At 42.5% G+C, this 19,447-nt stretch overlaps 1 protein-coding gene across 6 annotated transcripts in view; it reads left to right on the top strand.

Moving 5' to 3' along the window:
• The first annotated feature begins 959 nt into the window (after nt 1-959).
• The window catches only part of PLPP4 (phospholipid phosphatase 4), a 154,178-nt gene continuing 135,690 nt past the window's right edge, over nt 960-19,447 (top strand). The window contains exon 1 of one of the 6 annotated variants that reach the window (XM_058435957.1): nt 960-1,449. In XM_058435957.1, the coding sequence (XP_058291940.1) occupies nt 1,394-1,449 (56 nt within the window). In that variant the 5' untranslated portion in view covers nt 960-1,393. The remainder of the gene's footprint in view (nt 1,450-19,447) is intronic. The other 5 variants (XM_058435954.1, XM_032176347.2, XM_032176346.2 and 2 more) reach the window with 5 other exon arrangements.

Raw genomic sequence — 19,447 nt, 5'->3', positions numbered from 1 at the left:
TTTGCCCTTTGCTGATGCCAAGGGCCTCCTCCTAAGTTCTTTCTACCTGCTCCCCCTTTTATCCAGGACTGAGCCATAGCTCCTCAGTCCCAGGAACCACCTTCTAATCCGTGTCCTCTGCTCACACAATTTTGGCTGGGTCTCTCCTAAAATCCAAGAGAGGCCTGCGCTCCCCAGGAAGAACCTAATGGTTATAATCACTGTGTGTTTTGCATTTTAAATATCTGCTTGGTTTAAATTAGTGAAGCCAAGAAGTCAAAATTCTAAGAAAAGTAGATAAAATCCTGACACATTTGGGGAAAGCAAATCCAAGCTCCTGCTGGGCTCCAGCTGGAGGTCGTGACCCCTAGGCTGCGAGGGTTGGGCTTTTGGCTCTGAACCTGAGGATGAGGCTCCGGCTTCTACCTGCTGCCTGGCTGACGGGTGGTTGAATGCTGTGTCAGCGACGAGCGACCCTGACCTCCCACACGCCGGCCAGGGACGGTGGCAGGAGCTTTTTCATATTCCACAGCTCAGCAGCCCCAAGCTGCTGGGGGCGGAGGACAGGTGGTAGGGGAGAGAGGATTCGGTCCCCAGGGGCCACCTGGCGCTGGTGGCATGGCGGGGACCCAGGCTTGCCTTTGCCCTCTCTCCGTGCCAGAGCCCTGGACCCTGGCTGGCATCTCCTGAGAGCAAAGCGAAGCCCGCGAGTGATCTCTGGGGAACTTCTTAGAAAAAAAGAAAGAATTTCAGGTTCGAACGGTGCAGGGAGGGCCGAACACGGGAGGAAGGGAGCGCTCCTCAGCAGGGACCGAGATTGGCCACGGCTGCCCTGAGCCCTGGAGAATCCCCAGAGCGATCGTCCACTACATGCCCACGTGCGTGCTTGTGCCAGGGAGCGAGAGCCCGGACAGCGGGAGTCGGAGGCAAGACCAGGAGCTGCAGAGGGGCCGCGGGCAGAGCCCCGGCGAGCGCGCCGCCAGGGCGCGGAGCCCAGGGGCCGCCCACTGGCGGGGGAGGCGGGGAGCGCGCAGGGAGGCGGTGACGGCGGTGGGGCTTCCCCGGGCTTCCCCTCCCCGGGCCGCGGGTGCCCGGCGCGGGCCCAGGACGCGGAGGCGGCTCCTGGGGAGAGGGAGCCGGGAGTCCCCGAGGCGGCACCGGCTCCGCACTAGGACGCGGGGTCCGCGGCATCGCGAGCGGCCGGCGGGGCTTCCAGGAGCCCCGGAACCCGAGGCGCGAGGTTTAGGCTGAGCCCTCCCCGGCGCCTGCCCCCGCCCGGCTCCCGCCTCCGCCCCCGCCCGCGGCCTGGAGCGCGCCTCCCTCGCCTCCCTGGGTCTGGCGAGTCGGCGCCGGCCGAGCTGCGGGAGCTGTGGAGAACACCAGCTGTCGCCGTGGGAGCTGCTCCGGCCGCACCATGCGGGAGCTGGCCATTGAGATCGGGGTGCGAGCCCTGCTCTTCGGAGTTTTCGTGTAAGTAGTGGCGCACCGCGGGCAGGGCGCACTGACGCGGGGGACCCACCGACCAAGCCTTTCTGTGCCCTAACTTAGTTTGCGCCGCCGCTTCCCACTGGGGCCTGGGTTCGAGGTCCCTTCCCCGCCAAGTGCCCGCAACGTGTCCTACTGGACCATGAGAGACCCTTCCGCTCTCCTTCCTGGGACCCTAGGCGTGGAGCGACCCCCCGCCCGCCGGGGCTGAGACCTGCTCCCGGGTCTCACCCGGCCCGCGCCTGTCGCCAGCCCCGCACCACCTGCCCGGGGGATCCAGGGTTGCACCTTTAAACAGGGACGCGCACCCTGGCCCGTGCCCTCGGGAAGTTTCTCCTTCTGTGTGATCTTTAAGGCCCACGTTGGAAGTCTTTACCCCTGGCCCCGTCTCCGATTCCTCCCCGCTGTGCCCAGGGCCAGACTCCTTCCGTGTCCCCGGCTTTAGCGCCCGTGGTCCTGCCGAGCGTTTTCCCAGTGGGCGTTTGCGGCGCTTCTCCTGCTGAGAAACTGTTGCTGCGGAGGCTTGAGAAGTCAAGGGGCTGCAGCCCAGGGTGGGATACACACACCCTGGAGCTCTGTGTCCAGTCGATGTCCGCTTTGGGGGCGGAGGCCCTCCAGGGGTAGCCGTGAAATGCCCAGTGTGGCTTTGAGCGGCTGGCACTGGAACAGCGATCCCGAAAAGAGGAAGGGGTGGTGGCGCAGGTTCTTTCAGAGATGTCTGATCCTCCTCCGTGCGCTCAGGGACCCACCGGTCGTTGACCTCCAGGGCCCAAGCTGCAGGGAGCTGTCGCATCTCTCTTTCAGATCTGAGCCCAGAACACCAGCTCAGAGCCACCCCACAGCCTCCCGTGAGCTGCTGTCACCTAGGCACCCACGCCTGCACTGGTCCCTCCATCAGTGAGCCAAATTCTCTCCCCCTCTCTGCCCATGGATGTTTTCTGCCACATTCTAAGTATTAAAGTTACATGAACTTTTTGGATTTGTCATGCATTTATTTATTTGTTTGTTTTTGTTTTTGTTTCTGGAAAAGCCCTCCCGAGCCAAACAGGAGGCCCTCTTTGAATTTCTGCCTCAATCTGGAGTCATCCATGGCAGGTGTGCTGTGTCAAAGATGACTTCTGTTCTGGGCAGCCCAGGGTATGCACATGGAAAGAAATGCCCTTTCTCGCATGTTTTTCTTTACCAGGGATTAAATTCATCCAGAGTATTTATTCACACCATCAGAAAAGGCCATGAGCTCCCCCAGATGCAAGCAAGCCCCCCTCTCCCGCCTTCTGCCTGAACACTGGTGTTATTCACTGGGAAGAAGGAACGAGAACTTCAGTTGATTTTGATGCATTTGGAAAAACAAAACACTTTTCCCTTCTCTTACTCCATTTTCTACCTTTGGAATGTACATTAAAACTCGTGATTGCTGTGTGATCAGATGGGGACAGTTTCTAACTGGCAGATAGGCTAAAACCTCATTAAATTATTATGTGATAGAAATGATAAACTAGTTTTCGGTGCACAGTAGAATTTAACATTTGTTGGGTGAATGTAGGAAGAATGCTGAGATAAAGTGAGATAGGCTCTTACACTATCTCACTGTCTGGTTTGACTGCTGCTGGGGGTGCTCAGATAAAAAAGGGTCCAACAATATGTAAAAATATTTATAGTTTTCAGGTGTCCCTTCCAATATCCCCCCCCAAATATTTATGAGATGTTTACAAATATACAATGGTCTATGCAGTAAATTTGAAAACTTGGTAATTATTGCTTATGCGCGTCTTGCTTTTTCTAAGGGTGTTATGTAAAAGCTGGACGGGCAGTTTATGTTCTGTTCTCTGAAGTTCCCTCTTGTGTTACTTAATAGGGGATCTGTTGTCACACATGGACATTGATAGCATTTTTGGATGACTCCCAGGTTTCTTATCAAATTGTTAACAGTGTGTCCAACTTGTGGCTCTTTTACCTGCAAAAGCCAGCTTTGGTATTGATGATGCGAGCCTCCCGAGGGGGCAGATCTTGGATGTTCAGATGCTGTTAATATCAGGCATGTACCGACTTCTGGGAGGACGGCTGGGAGCATGCAGAAACAGATGACCCTTTGTTTTCTCAGATAAGCGTCTGGCACCTTGACAGAGGATGACTTTTGGGGGAAGTTTAATTTTTCCTTTTGCCAGTACTGGAATGCTGGCAATATTGGGTTGTACCTACCTCTGCTCACAAAGATGGTGGTCTTAGCAGCATAGGGGTTTAGAAAGTGCCCCGGGCAGGCTGAATCCGATTTCCCTGCTGCAGCCAGTGTCCAATTCAGCTAGTGTAACTCATCAGCTAGTTTTGCTTGGTATTTCTTCCTTATTGCTCAGGACGAAAGAATTATCTGGGGGGAGAGGGGGTACCTTGCTTCTTTGCAAACTTATGCCCCTGGAGAAACATCACCTGTAGATGTGCCTGTTCTCTGACTACATTTGCTCTGCATGAGAGCAGGGATCCTGCTGCCCGTAGCTCCTATGCTCCTCAAAGATTCCAAGTTAGAGCTAAGAAAATGCATTTTGGGCCCACGGGTAGTAGGGATGCAAGCTTTTCCTTACTCACTCTTAAAGATCCCTTTTTCTGTTTCTAGACTAGGCACAGTGCTGAGGTTTTGTGCATTCAGAATTCTGAGAGGATGCTCTCCAGGCACCCCCGCCCCCGCAACCAACCCATGGATGCTCAATCCTGCCTAAGGACTTCAAATTGCTGGGAAGGAAATTAGTAGAGTAATGCAAATCAAGGCTGGCATATAAAGTTTAACATAACAGAAGATAAATTGGTTACAGGAACCCAGTGTTTAGGAAAAATAAAAGTAAAATGTGAAGCTTTGAGGCTGCATTTAGTACCATGAAGTGTGTGGGCCTTGAGGTCCTGTTGCTCTTACACATGGATTGTGGGCAGAGCAGGAAGGAGAAGCACTTTTGGGCTTCTTCTGTCCTGCTGCTACCCAAGACTCCAGGAGAGATTCTTTTGAGTATTTCTGCAAATGCCAAGGCTAGCAACAGACCTTACTCAGCAAGCACATAGTGTAGAAATGAGATGGCTGGTTAACACCCAGCAGACCAATGGTGCACTACTAGGAGCATACTACTCACTTTGACCACTATCACCAGTACAATAGCAATCATTTACTGAGATCTTACTGTGTGTCAGGCACCAATGAAGACTATCCCATATGCCATTTAGCTTGATGAAGGGGGTATATTGATATTTCTTTGTCATAGATGAAGAAACCGAAGCACAGTAAAATTAAGGAACTTCCCAAGTAACAGGGCTAACAAGGGCAGCTCTGAGACCTAAATCTAGATGCTCCATCTGCAAGGTCTGGACTCTCAATCACTTTGCTTCATAAAAAATAGCAGCCAGTTTTGGTCAGTCCAGGATTTACTACATGCAAAAGGTATTCCATGTGATTTCTCTTTTAAGCCTCATCTCACTGGATTCTGTTCATTATTCCCACTTTACAAACAAAAAAACCAAGGTTTAGAAAGGTTGAGTAAGTTGCCTGAAATCACTCAGCTAGCAGGAGGTATAACCCTGATTCAAACAGGCAGTTGACCCCATGTCCCTGAGTGGTCAGCCTCTGAGACAGAAGACATCCAGCCCCATGCTTCCAGACTGGTGCTAAACTGACCACATCCTGTGAGCAATTCCTTCCATGACTCCTTATCTCCAGAAGAGCAAGTGCACATTGCCCGGAGTGATGTGTGGGAAGCTGTCACTCTAGCTCTAAAATCACATGCTAGGATGACACCTCAAAGATGGAGAGATGGCAGTGGTGGTTCACACTTCCTAAAAGATGGGATTTGATCATGGCATAGATTTTAAGAGTACGATGTGGTGAGTAAATTGCTGGTGAGAACATCAATCATAGTAGTAAGAAACCAGGAATACACTGCTTTCTTCCACCGTTTTTGGCTGTCATCTCCCAGGACATCTGTTAGTTCAAGCACTCTGTATTTACAACACTGCAGAAAGGACCCTAGAAAGATGATGACGATCTCATATGCTGGACTGGGGGGAAGATGGTCTGTCTGTTTCAGTTGTAGGCTTGAGTTCCTTGGGGTCTTATCTTCCTCTTTCCTTCCTTCCATCTGCCCTTCTCCCCATCACTCCCTGTCATTTCTGGTGGCTCTGTCTGCAGGGTCCCCCTAGGAGCTGCTTAGGATGCCAGGGTGCACAGGTAATGGTGTTTACCTCCCCTTAGATAATCCAGCATCCTTCTTTGAGCTCTTAGGATGCAAGAGGCCTTTGCCAGGCATGGGGGATGAGAGGAGAGAAGGCCAGGTGGCCCCCAGTAGCTCACAGTCCAGTAGGGAAAGCACACAGTGGGCCACCATTTCTTATTGTCTCCAATGCAATTACTGGTTTTGAAAGTTTTGCCTCCAAACATTTCTCTTTCATTGTTCATCCACTTGATGGATATTTGGCACCTGCTAGGTGCAAGCATTTGTGATAGTCATTTCCTTTTCCCTTCATTAGTACGCTTTGATTGGTGTAATTCCAGCAAGACAGAGGGAAACTTGGTGCTTTACCTGGTCCAGGTGACTTGCTTGAGGGCACTGGATGTCAGGTGGATTTTTGAAATATTGACAAATACAGATTCATCTGTATTACCTCTAAGAGCCCAGTGTAAGACTCCATGCTGGGGACAGTTGGAGCAAGGTGCTAGGTTTTACTGAGAAGGAGGATGCATGTGCCAGGGAAGGCTGCCCAGGGCTGAGCACTGAATGCCAGGTGTACAGGTCCTAGGCCCAAGGACATTCCTGCAGGGCAAAGGCCTGGAGGTGTGGAGGCATATTTTGGGTGGAGATGAGGTCACCAAGTGTGGCTTCAGTGTGGGTTTTGGGGTGGGTGGGTGTGGGAGTGGCAGGAAGGGAGTCTGGAAGGAGAATGCAGTGGCCTCAGGGCCCTGCAGGGCAGGGGTCATTCCCAGAGAGGCAAAACTGGGGGGCCTGGAGGTTTGAAACAAAACCGTACCATGCTCAGATGTTTGCCCAGGGGTGGAAAGGAACCATTTGGCCGGACACACAGGCCCTGCAGACTGTGATGTGTGACTGCACACTGCTTCATGGCCACAGCCCTGCTTCACAGCATTCCAGGGCAAGTACTATCTGCACTGCGTTGTGGTCAGCCATCTGCATCTTTAACTTCTTTGCTTTCCCCTGCTCCCAGCCTAGCCTTGGCACAAGCATGGTCGGTGCCTCCTGACTCAATTTCCCAGGATCATTTTTACAGACCTGAGCATTCTGCATCAGTCCAAAGCACAGCTACGTAAGGGGCGGACAGTCTGCTGAGCACCTGCGTCAGGATTACGCGGGGCCCAGGTCAGGCTAACTGAATTAAAATAGAGATCGAGGCCCTCAGAATCTGCATTTTGAACAGGGGCTCCTTCCATCCACTGCCTTTGGGAAATACTTATGTGCAGTCTAGCGAATGGATGGCAGCACCGCAGGGTGGAGGCAGCAGGCGGTGGCCCTGGAGAATCCTGTCACTAGAGTGACCTTTGTAAGAGGGATGGGGACTTTTTATGTTAACTGAAGTTTTGGGGTTGACTGGCCACTGTACCATCAGTCCTTTCTGTCTAACGACTACATTCAGAATCATTCTGCTTTCTCTCTAGAAACAAGTTCCTTTTTTTTTTTTTTTTTTTTTTTTGAGATGGAGTCTCGCTCTGTCACCCTGGCTGGAGTGCAATGGTGCGATCTCGGCTCACTGCAAGCTCTGCCTGCCGGGTTCATGCCATTCTCCTGCCTCAGCCTCCTGGTAGCTGGGACTACAGGCACCCACCACCACGCCTGGCTAATTTTTTGTATTTTTAGTAGAGACGTGGTTTCACAGTGTTAGCCAGGATGGTCTCCATCTCCTGATCTCGTGATTCACCCACCTTGGCCTCCCAAAGTGCTGGGATTACAGGCGTGAGCCACTGTGCCCAGCCTAGAAACAAGTTTCAAATGAGTCGTTTGAAGCAAAGAGCTGTAACAAAAGACCTCGGGCTTTGGAGCCAGGCAGGTCTGTGTTTGGGTTTTAGCTCTGCCACTAACAAGTTGCCTTCAATCTCTGAACCTCAGTTTCTTCATGTAGGAAATGGAGCTAATACTTACTTCATTGGATTTTATTAGATAAGGTACTTTAAGTGCCTGTGGTACATATAACAAAAATTGGTAACTTCTCGCCACCCTTGTTAATCCCTGTTATATATATGTAGTGTCTAAGAATGGCAGCACAGCACAGCGGTTACAACAGTGGCCTTTGGCATCAGGTTACCAGGGCTTAAATCCTGTTTTGTTTTGTTTTATTTTGAAGACAGAGTCTCTCTCTGTTGCCCAGGCTGGAGTGCAGTAGCACAACCATAGCTATTCTCCTCAGCTCCAGCCATCTCCTTGGGCCCTGCTCTTACAGGCCCCAGAGGATTCTTTTTTTTGTATATGTAGATAGAGTCTTGCTCTGTTGCCCAGGCTGGAGTGCAGTGGCATGATCACCACTTACTGCAGCCTCAACCTCCCAGGCTCAAGCAATCCTCCCACCTCAGCCTCTCAAGTAGTTGGGACTACAGGTGTGCCATTGCAGCCAGCTATTTTATTTTTTGAAGAGATGGGGTCTATGTTGCCTATGCTGGTCTTGAACTCCTGGGCTCACGAGATCCTCCCACTTCGGCCTCCCAGAGTGCTGGGATTATAAGTGTGAACCATTGTGCCTAACCAAATCCTGGTTTGCACCTTACCTGCTGTGTGAGCTTTGGGAGAAAGTATTTATCCATCTTCAGTCATTGTTTCTCCTTCTGTTCAATGGGAATGTCCATCGTATTCATGAATGTAAGAATATGTTAAAAACATATTTTATTGAAGTATAAGTTTGAACCATATTAAGCATATTTTATTGAAGCATTGTGAGTATTAAATGGGACAGTATCCAGCTCATTGTAGGTGCTCAGCAAATGGTGATGTTATTATTATTATCCTTTTGTTGAAATGAATCCGTAATATACACTAAAGAGAAACACCATAGGTGTCTAATGATGTTCTTATTACAAATGATTTACCACAGGATTTCTAGACAAGAATAAACTCCTGGAAGTGTATTTCTAATGATTCCTTTTAGGCCTCAAAAGTGAGGGATGTACCTTGCCATGAGTTTGTCCAATGAGTCGGAACCCCAGAGCTTGCTGTCTGATGGGGTGGGCTGGTCTCAGCCTTGCAGTTTCTCAGCAGTGGCTTAAATTGCTGGCCCTTTACAGCAGTGATTCCAGGACATGGAATTAAAGCGCTATCAGCATGGCTGCATTAGATAACATACTGGAAAATGGTATGTTGTGTTCTTAGATAACATAACATAAGGAAAATGCTATGTCCCCATTGTTAACTTTGCACACAGGGCTCAGTTAGAAGCCACGTCCAGGGAGTGCTTTTCATCAGGCACCCTCTCACCCATCTGTGCATGCTGTGCAATGGCGCCCAAGTGTTTCTTCTCCCCTCCCTGGGAAGGTGTCTGCCTTGTCGTCTGATAAATGGGGCCTCCTTCTGTTTGAAATATTACTTGCCACTGTAAAATGAGTTGGCTGTACCCAGAATTCTGAGAATTGATGATGTTTTCCCACAGGGAGATAAATGCTCCCGGCACTGCAAAAGAAGTGCATAATTTCATAACTTGTGGATAAAGTTATCTCAATTAGTTGTAAAGATTATGCCTTTAGTGACACACGCAAGGCTCATAAAAACTCACTACCTCTATTTTTCAATGATAGCATTTGTAAATAGAAACATTATCTTGGTAATAAGTGCTTCTTTAAAAAATATTATCTTGGTGTTCTATGTGGATGAATTAGAAACACTGTTTTTACAGCGAGGAAGCTCCTTCAGACAAGACTGCTGCCTGCCAGTGGGCCCTCATCATTCAACCAGAAGCCGCACAGGTGTTAAGAGCACGGTTTGGGATGCATGGGACGAGTGAGAGGAGGCTGAGAGGAACTGGGGCTGCAGAACCCAGGGGCAGCTTCATCACAGTCTTTCAATATGTGAACGTGAAACATTATCCCACAGAAAGGAGGAACTAGTTGTTATTCTGTCTCCACTAAAGACAAAGCGACAGAAAAACAGGGCCAGAGGAGGCAGGAGCGTTTAAGTTGGCTTCTAGAAAGGAAGTGGTCTGCCAATCAATGCTAGATGTTTCTTTCTTCTTTACCAGAGGGTTTTTACAAACATATTTTATTGAAGTATTAGTTTGAACCATATGAAATTGCTGATATTTGAGTGTTTTGACTTATAAAACCAGGAATTTCATTCAGTTCAACCTAAAATAACATACACAAAGAAATGTGCACTATTCATAATTGTACAGCTGTCCAGAAAACTTCCCGATCTACCAAGCCCCCTTCCACCACCCTGACTTCTAACATCATTTGAACTCTATAGAAATGGAACCATAAAGTGTGTGTTCTTTTGTGTGACTTTTTTGTTGAACGTGTTTTTGAGATTTATCTCTTTTGTTGTGGGTAGCAGCAGTTTGTTCATTCTCGTGTGCTCCAATTTATTTATTCATTTTACCCACGGATATATGGGATATTTATCATTTTGGGCTATTAAGTGCAATGCTGCTATTGGTTTTTGGTGAACATTTTATAATTTCTTGTAGGTATATACATACGGGTGGAACTGCTGGGTTCATCATCAGAAGTTCTTAAGGATTTGGCCTCTCTGTCCAGCTATACCTCTAAAAGGACTATTTAGCTTGTATGATGCTGTAATCTCCATCTGCTGAGCAGCTACCTTGTAGAAAGCATGAAGTGGGCCTGGCAAGTGACAGGGCCTGGCGAATGGGTCCCATTCTGCAGGCAGATGGGCAGCATGGCCCACTTCTGATGAAAAACCCAGCAGTTGCACCCCTATGTATATACGTACAAGAAATTACAAATAGGTTCACCAAAAACCAATAGCAGCATTGCACTTAATAGCCAAAAATGATAAATATCCCATATATCCATGGGTAAAATGAATAAATAAATTGGAGCCCACGAGAATGAACAAACTGCTGCTACCCACAACAACAGAGATAAATCTCAAAAACATATTCAACAAAAATAGTCACACAAAAGAGTACACGCTTTATGGCTCCATTTCTATAGAGTTCAAATGATGTTAGAAGTCAGGGTGGTGGAAGGGGGCTTGGCAGACTGGGGAGTTTTCGGGGCAGCTGTATAATTATGAATGGTGCACATTTCTTTGTGTATGTTATTTTTAGGTTGAGCTGAATGAAATTCCCAGTTTTATAGGTCAAAACACTCAAATCATGGTGAAGAAGTGACACCCTGACTCTGCTGATTATAAAGATGTGCCTGAGCCTTCTCATCTGTAAAATGGGGACACTATCTCACCTCTAAGGGAGGTTGTAAAGATGAGGTGATGTGAGATGTGCCAGGTACCTTGCACAAAGATGGCATGTAGTAGGTGCTAAAGCCAGTCTCTTTTCCTTCCTCCACCTCCCTCCTTCCTAGAACTGAGGTGGAGATACAGGTCAATTAAAAGATGCCTGACATCACAGTGTAATAATAATGATAATAAAAGAGTGTAGCTCTCAAAAGTGCAGGAGAGAGCTGAGCCTTCAGCTAGGATTTAGAAATTTCCTAGGAGACATCTGAATCATAATCCAAGAAAAAGAAATTGCCAGTATGTAAGTATGTGTAGGGTTTTTTTTTTGGTTTTTTTTTTTTTGAGACGGAGTCTTGCTCTGTCGCCCAGGCTGGAGTGTAGTGGCACGATCTCGGCTCACTGCAAGCTCTGCCTCCCGGGTTCATGCCATTCTCCTGCCTCAGCCTCCCGAGTAGCTGGGACTACAGGCACCTGCCACCATGCCCTGCTAATTTTTTTTGTAATTTTTTTTTTTTAAGTAGAGGTGGGGTTTCACCATGTTAGCCAGGATAGTCTCAATCCTCTGACCTCGTGATCTGCCCATCTCGGCCTCCCAAAGTGCTGGGATTACAGGTGTGAGCCACAGCGCCCAGCCTGTGTAGGTATATTTTAATTGACATCTATCATCACCTTGGTTATAGGAGGGCAGGGAGGTGGAGAAGGAGACACCTACTAGCTACTAAGAAAGAACACTTTAATACCTACTATGTGCCACCTTTGTACTAGGCACTTGTCACAATCGTAGGCTTTAATTATGACACCTCTCAGGAGGTAGCATTGTCCTCATTTACAGAGTTAAGGCTTAATGCTCCCTCATTCAGAGAGCTCTTACCAATTAAAAAGAAAAGAGAAGAACTCATCAACAGAAAAATCGGCAACAGATAGGAGCAGAAAACTAACAAAAGTTCAAAAACTGACACACTTTAAATCTGTGATTTTTTTATGTTAACTTTTATTTTAAGTTCAGGGGTACATATGCAGGTTTGTTACAGAGGTAAACTCATATTATGGGGGTTTGTTGTACAGATTATTTTGTCACCCAGGTATCAAGACTAGCACCTATTAATTCCTTTTCCTGATCCTTTTCCTCCTCCCACCCACCCACCACCCTCCAGTAGGCCTCAGTGTCTGTTGTTCCCCTCTGTGTGTTCATGTGTTCTTACCTTTCCACTTATAAGTGAGAACACATGGTACTTGGTTTTCTGTTCCTGCATTAGCTTGCTAAGGATAATGAGCTCCAGCCCCATCCATGTTCCTGCAAAGGACACGATCTCATTCTTTTTTGTGGCTGCATAGTAGTTCATGGTGCGTATGTACCACATTTTCTTTATCCGGTCTACCATTGATGGGCATTTAGGTCGATTCCATGTCTTTGCTATTGTGAATAGTGCTGCAATGAACATAGTGTGTACGTGTCTTTATTATAGAATGTAAATCTGTGATTTCTATAGCAATGCAAGATATGCATCTGAAAACAACAAAATAACAATGAATATACATTAGTAGAAGCTTTTTATGTGCTGCAATGAAAGAATGTGCAGCTATTAAAATTAGTTATATAGTAGGTAGTTATTTGTTAACTTGAGAAGACATCTATAACAATTGTTAAGTGATAAAAGCAGCTTAGAAAAGCGTGCATGATGCTATTTTAATGTGGTAATGTAATAAAATCAATTGTGCCTATATCTCTATAAAGATACATAATACAGTTTTAACGGTGGTTATTTTGTGCTGATGGGGTTATGTAATATTTGCTTTTTAAATGTTATTTATGTCTAAATTATTTTATAGTAAGCATTTATTATTTTCATATGCAATCAAAAAAATCAATATAGATGTTTTCTGTTATAGAAAAAAGGAGAGGCCAATGAAATATTCCAGGATAGGGCACTGAATGATTTTTTTGTGATTGCTTTAGAAATATTTAAAGTGACAATGTGTCAAAATATCAACCTTTCTACATTTTATATCAACTGAAATATTTAAGAAAAATCAGAGAGTAAAGATTACTATCCAGAATGTATAAGTACGTGTTTTCAAATGTGGTCAGATGCTCAGGTGGAATAGTAAATGGGTACAACTGTTTTGAAGAGCAATATTGCAGTGCATAAACAGCCATAAAATTATTCCTGCCCTTTGAGTTAGAATTCTTGGTAAAAAATACATGGAGGCACTAATGGAAGAGATACCAAAATCCTCACATATAAAGATTTTTTTGCTGTGTTCCATACAAAACAAAGTAAATATATTTGTCAAATAAAAATTATTAAAACTCAAATGGTCAACATTTGAAGATGATTTGGTAGATTGTGAACACACAGAACATTATCTAGTTATTGAAAGAATCGTTTTGAAAATCATGAAGAAATGTGGTGAAATTGTATAATGTAATAGTTAAGGAAAAGCATTATACAAAAATATACCCCGGAATTGCAACTTTTTTTTTTTTCTTTTGAGACAGAGTCTCGCTCTGTCACCCAGGCTGGAGTGCAGTGGCATGATCTCAGCTCACTGCAAGCTCCACCTCCCAGGTTCACGCCATTCTCCTGCCTCAGCCTCCCGAGTAGCTGGGACTACAGGCGCCCGCCACCACACCCAGCTAATTTTTTATATTTTTAGTACAGACAGGGTTTCATCGTGTTAGCCAGGATGGTCTTGATCTCCCGACCTCGTGATCCACCCACCTCGGCCTCCCAAAGTGCTGGGATTACAGTCGTGAGCCACTGCGCCCGGCCGCAACTATTTGAAGTATGTCTGATTTGGGCAAATACTAGGAAGAATTACACCCAAATGAATGTGATGGAAATGAATGTATTTCTCGTCACTTAAATTTCTTTCAGGATTATAAAATACTTGTGAAAATTAAAGCAATACAAAAAGTATAAGGCTCCTGGAACCACTTCAACTTTCTCTGCCTATTCCATTCTCTTCACTTTTTATACACATTTGTATATAATTAACAAAACTACTGGAAACACATTTTATTTATAGCTTAATTTTTAAACTCATTATCTCTTTAAGATGTTATATATATAAACACATGCTTCATTGTTTTTTACTGGCTGTGTGGTGTTCCATTGTATTAGCCTATTCATGGAATCTTAGGGTTATTTTCATTTTTTGCTATGAAAAACAATATTGCAATTGTTGTGTACATTGTAGTGCACCTGTTCAAGTATTGCTGCATGATAAACTCTTACAAATGAATTTCCTGGGTCAAGACCACGTGCATTTTAAATTCAGACGAATACTGCCAAATTGTCCACCCAAAGAGCTGCACGTATTTATATTTCACCACAGTGTGTGAAGGTGTCCGTTTTTATGCATCCTTGCCAATGTTGGATGTTTTGTATTTCTGCCATGGCCTGGAATGTAACATTTGCTTCACTTTGCATTTCTCTATGTTCAGTGTTGAGCATCTTTTCACAAGCGTATTGGCAATTTGTAGTTCTTCAGTGAAATATCTGTCTTTTCCTTTATCTATGTTTCTGTTGGATCTCTGAATTAATCTTACTGATGTATAGGTGTGCTTTATGCCTTACAAATTCTAATCTTCTCTTTCATATATTGCAAATATTTTTCCATGTCTATGGTTGATTTTTAAGTTTCTTTGTAATTTCTATTATTGTATACAAGTTTTAATTTTATGTAGTTAAATCTATGAGTCTTTGTGGTTTCAGTTTCAGTCCTATTTAGAAAGTCCTTTCCCACCTAAAACATAAATATTCTTCTGTATTATCTAGTATTTTACACTTTTGTTCTTTAATTTTAATTTGCTAATGTTTTGGTTCTTTATTTGTTACTTGTCCCACTCAAATGGTTTGTCGGTTATGGAATAGTCCATTATTTTCTTGCATCTTATGCGATTGCAACTAAATTCTATTCTGAATATCTATTTGCCTGGTATTGTCTCAATTAACATTTTAATTATTGTAATTTTATAGTATTTTTAGATATCTGTAGGGAAAATTTGCCCCCTGACACTCACCCCACTCCACCCACTGGGAAGGAGTAGAGTACAGTGGTTAAGGCTTCAGGCTCTAGTGCCAGGATACCTAAACACAAATCTGCTACTTACTGGCTATAATTTGGGTAGGTTGCTTCATGTCTCTGTGCTTTAGTTTCCTAGCCTTTAAGACAGATAATCGTAGTGCTAAAATAGTTTTATTGTATTGAGACCAGAGACTGTGGCTTGTATGATTTCTATGTTTTATAGCTGGTTATGATTTTCCGTGTGGTGACATACATAGTCATTTTTTGGCTGTAAATTTACATAGCTTGAACATAATGAATAGTTTCTGTTTAGTGAGTGTAAAGTTCTAAATATAGTAAAAGAAGTTAGCCACGCTATTAAAATTTTCTATAGTCTTATTCTTTTAATTTGGTCTTTTTAATTTGAAGGTATGCTATCTCTGTCAAATAAGAATAATTAAAGCCTTCGCATTGGTTTTTGGAAATAACTAATATTTTGTGTTATTAAAACCAACTTATTATGTGTTTCCTTTTTATGGTGCTTTATTTTTATGTTTTATCCCCTTTGTTTCTTTCTTTAGCTAACTATCTCAAGTGTTCTTTGCTACCCTCCTTTTTTACTTTAGTAATTTGGATGTCATAATTTCTATGTCTATATCTCTAGTTAGTATTCTTAAATTTTATCTCCTTCTGATGCTTGAGCTTTTATTATTATAAAATTTCTATTTGTCTTTGTATTAATATTATTATCTTAAGGTCTACTTTATCTAACATTAATATATTACTACATTGTATTTATTGAGATTAAAGTCTGCACAGTGTATCTTTTTCCATTCTTTTACTTTCAACTTATTTGTATCTTTATTTTTAACATATGGCTCTCATAAATAGCATTTAGTTATATCTTTTAACTTTATCTGTCTGGCAATCTCTGCCATTTAATTGGAGTGGTTAAGCCATTTACAGTTAATACAAGTATTAATATGGTTGAATTTAAATCTACCACCTTTTACTATTTGTTGCATGTGTTCTTTGTCTCTCTTTTTCTGTCTTCTTTTAGATTAGCTAGGTACTTGTTTGTATTCCATTTTATCTCCTATATTGAATTGTTAGCTATATCTCTTTAAAAAATTTAGTAGTTTATTTCACAATTATAATATGCACTTTTTACTTATTACCATCATCTTCCCTATGTCATTTATTATACCATTTCATGTACAATGTAAAAATCATATGACAGCATACTTTCATTTCTCTTCTCAGGCCTTTGGTATATTATTATAGATTTTACTTCTATATATAAACCTCATAAAACATTTAAATTATTTTTACTTTAAGCTATCAATATACTTTCACAGAAATTAAGATTTTAAAAAATTTACCAACATATTTATCATTCTCAGTGTTCTTTATCAGTTCTGTTAGATTTGGTTTTTCTCTTTGGAATTATATCCCTTTAGCCTGAATAACTTCCTTTAGCATTTCTTATAATGCAGATTGCTGGAAATAAATTCTCCTGGCTTTTGTTTTCTTGAAATTATTAATATCTTTATTTTGCCTTTATTTTTGGAAGATTTTTTGGTTGGTTGTAGAATTTTCAGTTGACAGTTTTCATTCAACACTTTAAATATGTCTTTGCATTATCTTGTGGATTCCATTGTTTCTGATGATAAGTCAGCTTCTACTGTTATTGTTGCTTTTATGAATGTAATGCGTTTTTGCTCTTGATTGTTTTTAAAACTTTCTGTTTATGTTTTACTTTCAGCAATTTGATTGTCATGAGTCTAGGTTGGTCTCAATTGTATTTTTCCCATTTCTTTTCATTGAGATTATTGGAGATATGGTTTGATGTCTTTCATCAAGTAAATAGTCCTAAGACTTTATTTTATCCAATATTTGTTCCACCCAATTCTGTTGTTCCTATACTTTTGGTTCTTCAGGTACATATACATATATAGTAGACAGTTTGATAATGTGCTACAGATCTTGGATGCTCTATTCTATTTTAAAAGTATTTCCCTCTCTGTGGCTCAGTTTAAGATAATTTCTATTGACTTGTCTTGAAATTCACTAATTCTTTATTCTACTGATTCTACTGTGTCTATTCTGCTGGTATGTTCATGCAAGAAATGTTTTATTTCAGATATTCATGAGTTCAGATCCAGAATTTTCATTTGGTTGTTTTTCAGAGATTTAGTTTCTCTGTTGAAGTTTTCCATCTGTTATCCATTGTGTTCATCTTTCCCTATCATCTTTTAACATATTTATAATGGAAAGTCCCTTTCCACCAATTCCCACATCAAGATGATCTATACCTTTGACTTTCTCTGTTGATTGTAGGTCACATTATCTCTCTTCCTTTGCATGTCTAGTAACTATTATATATTGGACATTGTGAAACATACATTGCAGAGATTCTAGATTGTTATTTTCCCCTAAGAGTACTGAATTTTATTTTGGCATGCAGTTAATTTACTTTTGGGTCATTTTAGTCTTCAGAACTTTAATTCTAGGCTATTGTTGGGCAAATCTATCTTGTTTTTTTTCCCTAGATTGTATCCCTTAATCTGGGATGTGGTTTTTACTCCTGTGGTTTTGCCCTTCTGAGGTTTCAGGAGAAAGCCTAACTTGGATAAATTTCAACCCCAAACTGTATCTCCTAGCACTGGCTAGGTGCTAAAATCTCTGCTTGGCTCTTTAGACTGTGACTGTTACTTTCCACTGGGGTTCTTGGAGTCTTTTTCTGCACGTTGCAATTTCTGAGTTAGCCAAATAATTTGAAGGAAATTTATACACAGAACTTGGGCTCCTCTTCTGAGGCTGATATGGTTTGGCTCTGCATCCCCACCCAAATCTCATGTTGAATTGTAATCCCCACATATTGAAGGAGGGGCATGGTAGAAGGTAATTGAATCATGGGGTCAGACTTCTCTCTTGTTATTCTCTTGATACAGTTCTCACAAGATCTGGTTGTTTGAAAGTGAGTGGCACTTCCCCCTTCACTCTGTCTCTCCCCTGCTGCCAGGTGAAGATGTGCTAGCTTCCCCTTTGCCCTTCTGCCATGATTGTAAGTTTCCAGGGGCCTCCCCAGCCATGCTCCCTGTACAGCGGAACCATGAGCTAGTTAAACCTCTTTTCTTTATAAGTTACCCATTCTTAGGTAGTTTTTAATAGCAATGTGACTACAAACTAATATAGAGGCTAACTTCTTTTACATGGAGGTTTCTTCTTTGTTGTATTATGTATTATTTTATTTCTATCTGGTTTATCTTTTTCATAATTATTTTTTTCTCTTCTGCTTTGCTGATTGGTACTCTTTGAGGCTCTTCAAACTGTATATGGATGTATGTTTATGTTTTTATTCCTTTCAGTGGTGTTTCAAGAGGGTAGAGAGACAAAATATATGAGTTCAATCAGCCATCTTGACCTAGATGTCTCTTTAAAGAGATTTAAAAGTTTTTCTTTGACACAGGTTTACATTTTTTAGATACAAATTATTTTTAAAATTATATTTTAAAAAATCTATCAATTTTTACTTTTACCATGACTATTTTTATGGTTCCCTGAGTTATCCTTCAAATGGCCTCACTTTGTCTATCTAAAATATACCTGTTTTACAAAATTCAGCTCAGAATTTACTTTTCTGTGATGTGTTGTTTGAAATATCAGCCCTGAATTAATGTACATAATACTGATGACCGTTATATAGAAGTCCCACGTTTATTTTTACTTATTTTTTGATTATGGAAATACTTGGTTCCTGGATATATTATGTTTTCATTCATTCTTGTGGACCAATAAAAAGATCTTCAGTCATATAATGAGAACATATTAAATTAGACTTTTAAATATTAATGCTTTATTTATGAAAACCCATGTGAAACATTGATGCTTTGCTTTTATTTCTCCTGACACAAAAAAATCTTATTGTTGATTAAAAGCAAACTGGGGTTTTTTGGCTTTAGAGATGATGATATGAAAATGATGAGAACAATGATAGTAATAACTAATACTTATTGAATATTTTCTATATGCCAGGCAGTGGCATAGTTAAGGCAGTTTACTCATTGACTATTCAAACAACTCTATAAGGTAGGAATTTTATAATGCTTTCATTTTTTTGGATGAGAAATTCAAAGCTTAGAGAGGTTAAAGATTTCACCCAGTGTCACATTGTTAATAAATAAGATGACAGTGTTTTGAGTGAAAATTTTAAATTGAGTATTTTATGTGTTGAAACAATTTACACCAGATTTGGATGGGGAGGGGGAAAAAGGGGGCTGGTAGTGAGGCTTTCTTATAATTAAATGACCCTAATGACCTCAGTGAGATCATGGATACAAAGGGGATTGACAATTCCTGAGCAAGTGGAGCTTTGACATTCACCAGATGGCCCCCAGCATGAATGATGTTATACCCAGCAGCTCCCTGGGAGAATCCTTAGGGATTATTATATCCATTCCCTTCTTTTTTTTTTTTTTTTTTAAGAAGATTTTTCTTTTTTTCCCTCTCAACCAAGGGCCTTACTCAGAGCCTCCTTGTTGCTCAGTGGCAGAGCTGGGCCCAGCACCTCAGTGTCTTGACTTTTG

Source organism: Hylobates moloch, unplaced genomic scaffold, assembly GCF_009828535.3.
Source record: "Hylobates moloch isolate HMO894 unplaced genomic scaffold, HMol_V3 SCAFFOLD_3, whole genome shotgun sequence".
Lineage (NCBI taxonomy): Eukaryota > Metazoa > Chordata > Mammalia > Primates > Hylobatidae > Hylobates > Hylobates moloch.
This window is presented reverse-complemented; position numbering and strand designations above follow the sequence as displayed.